The sequence below is a fragment of the Cnephaeus nilssonii genome, assembly GCF_951640355.1.
Source record: "Cnephaeus nilssonii genome assembly, chromosome: 13".
NCBI lineage: Eukaryota > Metazoa > Chordata > Mammalia > Chiroptera > Vespertilionidae > Cnephaeus > Cnephaeus nilssonii.
This window is the reverse complement of record NC_137084.1, coordinates 40252435-40262487: the sequence shown is the minus strand read 5'-3', so window position 1 is coordinate 40262487 and position 10053 is coordinate 40252435. Positions and strand designations below refer to the sequence as shown.

Genomic DNA, 10053 nt, shown 5'->3' with positions numbered 1-10053 from the left:
CCCCCCCCCCCAGTGCACAAATTTTGTGCACTGGGCCTCTAGTAGTATGTAAAAGCCTAGGCAACCAAATGACCAAAACGACTGAACAACCGGTCACTATGATGTGCACTCTCAACACAGGAGCTTCCACCTGGTGGTGAGTGCACTCCCACAGCAGGAGAGCTGCTCAGCTGACCACAGTTGCCAGACACAGGGCTCACGGCTGGCAAGTGCCACTGCAGTGGCATGAGCCCTCTCTTGATAGGGACTGACTGGGCGCAAGCCATTGCAGGCACAGCAGTGGTCTGAATGAGTAGAAATGGCAGGCAGGAGTGGTAGGCGGTATTGGACTGCTGGTTTCACAGCCCGACCTCACAGGCCACGCTGAGGTACCCCACCGGTGCATCTTTGTGTGGGATTGCCCCTCAGGCTGAAGGAAGGTCTCTTTTCATAATCTACACATGTGGGTGTGGTACCAGCCAGTTTTATCTCTTGCCCCTCCTACCCAGCCTTGTGATGACTTTTTAAAAATACGTGTTTATTGACTTTAGGAAGTAAGAAGGAAAAACTGTGATGAGAAACAGGTCAGATGACTGAAAATATTTAACAATATGGAATAAACTTTTTAGACCCTGAAATACAGAAAATATTGTAGTGTTTAGAATAGTGACCACCTGGACTATTGGTAACATGGACAAAGGCGTATAAAGAGGAGGAAATTTATTTGTTGAAAAGCAAGTTACATTAGTAAACATCCTAAGTTACTGGTTCCTGTGGCTTTTTTACTAGGCATTGTATTAACACTGCATTTAAGAGACAAAACTGAGTAAAAATAAAGACTTGGAAATAAATTATAGATATATGTGTGTTGGATTTAAGGGTGTGGATAAGGTCAATTATAGATAGTGGGTGAAAAAAGAAGAGACATTTGAGAACACCTACATTGATACATTTGCTTCCTAGTACACTCAGCAAAAGCCATGTAAATTTTTGAGGAATACTATAACTACTCATCTTTGTTTCTACAAATTATGGCAAAACACCTGACAAGTAATAGTACAACACTTTACATATGTGTTTAATAAATGAACAAACAATGAATTATTCAAATCATCTCATGAGTAGTCTTATGAACATGGGAAAATATCAGGGGCCTCATATTTTTCTCATAAATATGTCTCATCTCCAGGTACTAGAAGCTCAAGCTGTGCTGCCACAAGGGTAAAAGTTATTTCTATATTTTAGGAAAACACACGACTATTGAATATTCTGAAATGATTGACTTGGGTCTTTTATTTACTATTTTCCTCTCATGTTAAGACCATCTCTATTCCCACCAGATCAGCGGGGTGGGGTGGGGAGATGTATTGAAGCTTTGTTAGTGAAAAGAGCTTATTACTTCATGACTTATAGTTTCTCTTTTCTCCCTAGGATGTGAAAGGTACTATGAAAAGGTATGTATGGACGACCAGAGATGGTCTTTTTGTGCTGTAAAAAGAGGTTTAACCTTTTGCACTCAGATGTCCAGTGTGACTCGACATGGTTAGCATCGAGATTAAAATTACTCTTTGAATGTATCAATAATTTGAAATATTAAAAAAATCCAAATAAATAAGTTTGTATGAAAAGAAACTCCAGTTTTTTTATTCTACTGCCATGCTTTGTAAAATCTGGGGTATTTAAAAAATTAAATCCTGAGTAGAATAAAGGAATCGAGGAAAAAGCAAGCGAGTGCAAAGGGTTAAAGCCATTAAAATTATCTAACGATTAATAAGAATAAAATATTGCTCAGGGAAGAAACATTTGGATGTAATTTCATCTTAAATTTCTTTCAAATATGGTTTGTGTATTCTATACCTATTGAGAATGAACCAGATTTTATGTAGGCAATTTACTTGAGGGGAGTTGCAAAGTTTGGGTTAGTAGCAGTAAGCATAAGATGTTGCAGTATCAAACCCATCTGATTTCATAAATTCTATGCACTCAGCATATCAGTGTCTAACTCAGATTTCCACATGTAATAGGTGATGTATTGATCATGGAATGTCATATCTTCTTTACCTTCTAAGCACCCAGAATTTGAGACAACTCCTTTATATTTAAATTTCTGCTCTTGGAATAGAACATATGGTTTTCTTTATTTTCCAAAAGCCGACTTGAATATCAAGGAATATTTTGATCCTGGGAAAATCAATTGATCCATCTTGGTCATGTACTTTTGAAGTCTGAATGGAAGAGCAGCATCTTTGTGTATAAATTTGAACACCTACTTGGCTGTGTTAATCTACTCTAAACACATAAAATTCAGACCACTAGTAGTATCATCATAATAAAAGGCTAATATGCAAATGGTTGTTACACCATGACGCTATAATGCCGTGATACCATAACAACTATCAGCAGGGAACTTAGGCTGCGTGGCACCAGACTGGGCCAGGGGACCTGAGGCCATGCCCCCTGCCCCATGGGGCTAGACGGGGGACCTGAGGCCACATCCTTCACCCCACAGGGCTTGATGGAGAACCTCAGTCTATGACTTCACCCTGGCACTGGGCCTGGGGACCTGAGGCTGTGTCCCCGACCTGGGGGGCTTGATTGGGGTCCTAAGGCTATGCCCCTTGCCCCAGAAGGGCTTGACAGGGTTGGGGCCGGCCGGGTCTGGGTCTGGGACATTTCGAGGTGTATGCAGGTGAGCGGGGACTTGACTCTGGCTCCTGCGTCATGCCCCAGACTCTGACAGGAGGGACATTTTCATATACATTTTACTAATTTTCTTTCATTTCTGATACTTCTATTATAGAGAAAGGGGAAATAGCAATATTAAAATATTTCCTCTAATTAATTCCCTTTTAATGTGCACGAATTTCATGCACCAGGCCACTAGTAGCATTTATAATATCTTCCTTTCCAAATGTTATATTTTTTCCCAGAGAACCCAAAATCTCAGATGTAGTTCTGGAGGCCTCCCTACTGGGCAGTGGAATTTAAAGGTCTTGGTTCTTCCCAGACAGTATTTCCACATTTGATATATTTCAAACATAAGGAACCACATTCTGTATCCTCACATTCTTGTCATATTTCTGGGAATCTACATCCATGTCACAACTTTTCCTTATACTAACTTATTTCAAGGTACCAAGTTTTGCATTTCAAAGAAATTCACTATGGCATAGAATTTCATATGATTTTTAGGAGTTAGAAAGGAAGAGGATAGTTATCATTGTGAAAGTAATAAACTACTTCTGAGAGGTCAGTGCCTTTCCAAGGACAGACAGCAGTCAACTGGGAAAGTGGGTTGAGCCCATTTCTTCTGGTGCCAAGTCTACTCGCTCCTTTCTCAGGGGTCCATGAATGGGGGCTCAAGTACTCATTGGGGTGAGTAGATAAAAATCAGTGGTTTTGGAGAGACAAAAATTCAGAGGTGTGTGGATCTATTTTGTCATCCCTAGGAGTAAGAACTTCACTCTGAAGAAGCCAAAAACTCTCTCCATGAAGCAAAGGATAGTGTTCCAAGCTCCTGACCTGAGAGGGATGCTGCAAGTGTTTAATGGTGAGGAATGCTAGAGGAATGGGTGGCTGTGAGATTTTTGTTATGGTTGGGGTTAAAGTTCAGGTTTTAGGTGTAGATAGAGAAAACAAAGGAAAACGAATATTATATGCTGGTTATAAGAGCATATCCAAAGGAGAGTGGTCAACTTTCTTGTTCACACCTATTCTCCCATGTACCATCTTACATAGACCCCAGTCTTAGAAAACAGATGTTGATGCAGAATATTTTGCCTATATTTGATGATATGGATTTTTCTAATTTCAGAACCGACAGATGTGCGATGCTACTGGGGTAAGGAGAAATCACAATATCACAAAGTCACCTTGTCCTCATCTTCTTTTAGAATTTTGCATTTTCTAATAGGTCTCTATTATAAAGACTTATGTTTTCCCTCCCAACACCCACATATGTATTATTTTTCTGCAGTGAGTACTGTTCCTCAAGAACCAAATCAAATCCTTCCCATTTCCCACTCATTTTATTCTCAATATCTGTCTTACAATGTCACAAATAAAGTATGTCAGATTCCTCACCCAACCCTGTAATTTTTCTACAGTAGACGTGACCCTGGATACTCCCATGAATAAATCAATTATTGTCATTTCTGCGGATCGAAGACAAGTGAGACCTGCCCTGATTTTTCGTATTTTCCAAAGCAATAATGAGGATTTTGGTGTCCTGGGATCACCTTCTATCACATCAGGGAAGCATTACTGGGAGGTAGATGTGTCACAGAAAAGTTACTGGATTTTGGGGGTATATGGAGGAAAATACCCTGACTCCAATATGACGGATTTTATAAGACAAGTTAAAAATAGTCAGCCTGTTTGCTCTATATTTCAACCTAAATATGGCTACTGGGTTATAGGGCTACAGAACCATTCTGAATATAAGGCTTTTGTGGATTCTGACTCCTCTGACCCCACGACCTTAACCCTGTTCCTGAGTGTTCCTCCCCGTCGTGTTGGAGTTTTCCTAGACTATGATGCTGGCACTGTCTCATTTTTTAATGTCACTAACGATAGGTTTCTCATCTATAAATTCTCTTCATGTTCCTTTCCTCAGAAAATGTTTCCGTATTTTAATCCTATGAAATGCACTGCCCCCATGACACTGTGTTCTCCCGGCTCTTAAACCTCTTACACCCTCACCCACTTCTCTGGAGTGCCTCTTGCCTTAGGTGCATCTAATGATTTGAGCTGACGTTCTCACCATCTTTTCTGTGCTCTTTTTTTTTTTCAATTTGAGTACCCTTCATTCATCAATAAGGTGTATAATTTGCCTCATGTCATATTTTCCCAAAAATCTTATTTGCATTCATAGACGATCTTAATTCTTGAGTTTTATCATCTCAAGGAAAATGACTAATGCCTCATAAAAAAAAAAAAAAGACATGTATGGAGGTAACAACTATACCAAGTTCTACAATCTCATGTCCTCTGCCCCTGACTGAAAAGATGAAGGAAAGCTTTTCAACAACTTTTATTGAAGACCTTGTATAGAAGTCATTCAGTACAGAATGAATCTTCAGAGGTTTGTCTGTTTACCCATGATGTTTGTTATTCATCAAGGAGTGAAGAAGAAAATATTAAATATGGGTTTTTAATTGATTTCTTAGAGAGGAAGGGAGAGGTAGAGAGAGATAGAAACAGTGATGAGAGGCAAACATCAAGGGTTGCCTTCTGCATGTCGCCTACTGGGGCTTGAGCCTGCATCCAGGAAATGTGCCCTGACTGGGAATTGTACCAACTACCTCTTGGTGCATGGGTCAAACAATGTTCAACCACTGAGCAATATCAGCCAGGCAATAAGAAAATATTTTAATAATATGTAGTGCAAGTGTAAGTTCTGTGTCCTCATTTCTGAGTTCACGTCCAATTTCTCCAAATATGCACAGTGAATTTTGAATAAAATACCTGAATGCCAATTTGTTTTCTTTAAATAATCCTGATAATAAAACCATACCATAGTTAGTATCACTGTGAGAAGAAAAATGGCATTAAGTATATAACATGTAAGTGACTCAACTGAATAAATATTTCTCCACTAATTACTGAGAAATCTAAGCAGTGTCAGTGTCTCATGAAACAGGTTTTGATTTCAGAGGCACTAGGGAAGTTTTTACCGAAGTCTCATGTTTCAGATTCCACATATCTCTGTGCTGCTGACTAGACTAGTCCATCTCTGCCAGTGTTAGACAGGCCTGTGTGTACAAGTGTGTGTGTGTGACTAAAAATTTTATTAAAAGTCTGCACATTAGCCTTGATCAAGTAATCTAAATGGTACACAATTCAGTTTCACATTTGTAACATAGTATGATATTTACCTGATGTATTATTGTGAAAATTAAACCACAGAATATTTTCAATAGCTTCTGTCATGGCTAGCACATAATTTAGTCATCAAGTATGCGGTCGATTCATATTTGTTTGCTTGTCACTGTGACTGAAATAAATGATTTTAAGAATACATATTATTTTTCTTTCAACTTTACTATTCTTGCTTTGATTTAAGAAATAAAAATAACTTGATGAAAGAATTGTGAAATCTAATGAACAAAATGAAACCAGAAACAAGGAACAGACTGGCAGGTACCTGAGGGGAGGTGGGTGGGGGTTGCTGGATAAACAAGGTAAGGGTGTTAGCTAAAGAACATATATGCATACCCCATGGACATGGACAATATACTTACTTGTGAAGGCCAAGGAACAGGGGTGTGGGAGAAGGTGAATATGGGGAAAAGAAGATTACTTGCACTAATGTCAACATTAAAACATTTTAGTAAGAAATAATTATTCACAGAAATGATGTAAGTATAAGAAGTACAATTGTGGGATTTCTTAATAATGTTTAGTTGCCCAGGTCAGCCTTACTTTTGCAGTGAGGTGCAAGTTTGCAGGAACAAGAGAAAAGCCAGTTCTCCTCCAAAGAGACAGCAGGGGTATGATACTTGCAATGGATATTCCCACCATCCCCTTGTCTTTCGGAATTTTTATTCCAAAATCTGTCCCTGAAGAAGTAAAAGTTAAAATAAATAAATAAATAAGTACATTAATTAATTAATTAACTAAATGGACTCTCTTGTCAATTATTATCTGCTCTCATCTGTGCATGGCCAAGGGGTATCTAAATCCCTCACTTTGGATGATCTTTGATGTAACAAGGGATTGCAAGGTGGATAGTATAGAGTGTGTGTGTGTGTGAAATTGATCTAAATTTTCCCTTTGATCTCTGCCTTCCTATCATTCCATTGCTATGATGCCTGGGGCTATGACTTATTAACAATGCTCCTCAATTATTGACAAATCAACTCCAGGAGTTGTCAGTTACTGGAATCTCGGTTCACCAATTCAGGATGAAACCCTAGTTACAAGGAAAAAAAGATCTGAATGTTTAGATACCACATTTTTTAGGTCCTTATCACCACTGTTAAGACTGCTTAAGATCTGCCTCTGATACACACACACACACACACAGCATACTTTTGTTTTCAATTGTTTTCTCCTTATTGGCCTCACTCTTTCCAGTGGGCTGACAGACTAGGGCAGCCCCTAGGACAGAAGACAAGCTTGTTCTTCCTCCCTTCCCCACAGTGAAAGGGAGGGGAGATGAATCTGCAGTGAACGTGGGATCCCCGTCCAGTCTTCTGAAATACAATTGCTTGCTCTTGAGGAAATAGTATATGTAGATTAAAGGTTTTTAGGTATCTTATGACACAACAGACAGCCAGATTTTTTTTCTAGTGTTTGTCCCACTTTTCATTCTCACAGTGAATAAAAGAGAACAGGATGATTTGGGGTCTGGTGGTAAATGCAGAGATATACAGTAGAATAATTTTTGGTGTAGTCTATATTTGATCTACAAAACTTGTTGACAATTGAAGGGAAGTGAAGGGCTCCACACATGGAGTGTTTTTATGTGGAGTGCACATGGACAGGGTAGGATGTGTGCCTCCCACAAATCCCATAGTCATCATTTTACTCTTGCCTCCCTTTGAATCTGATCTGAGCCCATATCCTAAGCCCCAGAGAACTAATGTGCTCCTTCCAGACCCTGTGTGAGATGTTTTATGAGGTGCAGAGCTTGGAATGATAAGAAATAAATCCTTTTGTTAATAAGGGGTACAGAAGCTGGCTCATTATCAGATTTCACCTTTTAGCTCCCAAGAAATCCCTTTCTTTTAAAATTCAAACCACAACATATAGTATGCAGTTTTTGAGTAGGTTGACGGAGGACCACTTAGAGCTGCAAAGCCTGGGACAATCGATAATTTGAATATAACAGCTACAAATGGGGCCTAATGTCTTTGAGCTTGTCTGTGAAGAGATTATAAAATATTAATCAGAAAATGTTTGAGGAAATCAGAAGCCCAAGAGAGGCTGGGAGGGCAGGGGGAGTGGTGCTGGTGTCCTGTAAACTTCCTCTGAGACATTACATTTAATGTGGAGAGACACCAGTGAGGAAAACAGAGCTTTCCACGCCAATAGGAACCTTGAATGAATCATACCCCTTCTCGCATCACTTAAAGTCCACGTCCAGAGCCAAGCACATTGCTGTGGTCCACATCCCAGCGTATTATGATCTAAGGCCCAGGGAATAATACATTCTCCTCAGGGCTCTGTGTTCCATTTAGTCTCTATATCTTCTGTTGGAGAGAAGTTCTCTGACTTCAGATCTATGATTTTTAACTGTTTCTAGACTGAAAATATCACAGGGCACAGGAAGTAATGTGGTTAGAGTGTGGTGGTGTAGATAAAAAACAGACATTGAGGTAAGTATCTGAATACAACTTAGGAGTAAAACAGAATGTGAGAATAATTGTTTAAAATTTGTCAAAGGAGTTTACATAAATGCTAACAATACCATTTTCATTTATTGATTTTAAATATGTTTTTATTGATTTTTAAAGAAAAAGGAAGGAAGAGTGATAGAAAGATAGAAGCATCGATGAGAGAGAAACATCAATGATCCACTGCATCCTGCACACCCCATACTGGGAATTAAGCCCACTACCCAGGTATGTGTCCTGGCCTGGAATCAAACTGGTGACCTCTTGGTTCCTGGGTCGATGTTCAACCACTGAGCCACACTAGCTGGGCTTGATATATGAACACAGCAGTTATGTTGATAGCAACACCAATAATAGAACAGAAACATGATTATCATTAGCATGTTCAATGTAATTAAAATTATATCCATAGCAATATAACTGTATGTCTTTCTATTTTAATATCATTCCCCATATACCAATATTTTGTAACAAATCTGACACAATAAGAAATAACATAAAGAAGGTCTCTTCCTGCCTTCACTAAACTAATTGTTATGGGGTACAAGGCTGGATGAAAAGAAATACTCAATTATAGTATTACTAGAGGCCCGGTGCACGAAATTCATTCATGGGGGTGCGGGGGGGAGGGGAGTCCCTCAGCTGTGTCTTGGCCTGCAAAGACACCAGCATCCCCCACCCCAGCCTCTAGCTAGAGGTTCCTCCCCTCCTTCTGCACAGCCTCTGGGAAGATGCTTGTCCTGGGGCCTCCTCAAGGCCCTGGCCCACGATGCCCTGCAGTTCAGGTACTCGGGGGCTTGGGCTTTCAGGTCTGGCTTCCTCACCTGGCATGGTGAGCATCAGCTGCCATGGGAGCCTTGCCTTAGGAGTCACCCCCTTGGACCATACTACTTGCGAGTGTGTGTGTGGGGGTGGCCTCAATGGCAGTGATTTAATGTCTGTAGCATGCCCGCTGACACCCGCCACCACAGCGCCACACTGGTCCCGTCTGGACTGCTGGCAGGGGGCTTCCAGTCTGCGACTGGGGCTGATGGGCTGCAACTTGGGGCTGCAGGTGGAGGACCCCGGCACCCATAGGGCTGTCAACATCAGGAACTGGAAAGATCCATTTTTCTGGTTCCTCCCCTGCTGAGCGGATGCTGAGCTCCGGGCCCCACAGGCCCGTTCACTCCCACCACAAGGCCGGCCGGGACGGGGACATGGGTTCGCTGCCCCAGAGGCCCCTTCTGTGCCGCGGCACAGCCATGGCTCAGCGTCCAGCTGGCCCCATTGGCGACACAAGCTCAGCATCCCGCCAGCCCCATTTGGCCACCGCTCAGTGGTGCAGGGACCGATTGTGTCCGGCTGGAGGCACGGGCGGGGGAGCGGAGACACTCCATCTCCGCCGCCTGCCCTTGCCTCCGGCTGGCCCCAATCAGCCATCCCGGCCACCCCGAGTCCCGCCCCCCGCGCCTCCAGCCGGCCCAATCGTGGGCATAGCGGAGTGATGGTAATTTGCATATTACCTTTTTATTATGTAGGATGTGATGATAAAGGGGAAAATCAGACATTTGGGGAGGGGAGGGGCTAGCTATTTGAATCTATGCCAGTAACCTGCATTCTGATGCACACTCTTGCTTGCCAATAAGCTCCATTCTTATCTGTGATGCCTGTCCTGCCTTGCAGAACCAGTTTCCTGGAATACTCTCATTTTACAGAGGCCATAAACCATGAACCATATACAACCCCCTTAGGG

General features: G+C 41.4%; 2 protein-coding genes across 2 annotated transcripts in view; both read left to right on the top strand.

Moving 5' to 3' along the window:
• The window catches only part of LOC307109255 (E3 ubiquitin-protein ligase TRIM34-like), a gene marked incomplete at its 5' end in the record, with an annotated part of 12369 nt that extends 6657 nt beyond the window's left edge, over window positions 1–5712 (top strand). The window contains 2 exons of the mRNA XM_079787968.1: window positions 3794–3820; window positions 4046–5712. Coding sequence (XP_079644094.1) covers window positions 3794–3820; window positions 4046–4663 — 645 coding nt within the window. The 3' untranslated portion in view covers window positions 4664–5712. The remainder of the gene's footprint in view (window positions 1–3793; window positions 3821–4045) is intronic.
• LOC307110107 (uncharacterized protein) overlaps window positions 1–10053 on the top strand; it is a gene marked incomplete at its 3' end in the record, with an annotated part of 89753 nt that overhangs the window by 18790 nt on the left and 60910 nt on the right. The gene's annotated exons all lie outside the window — the stretch shown is intronic.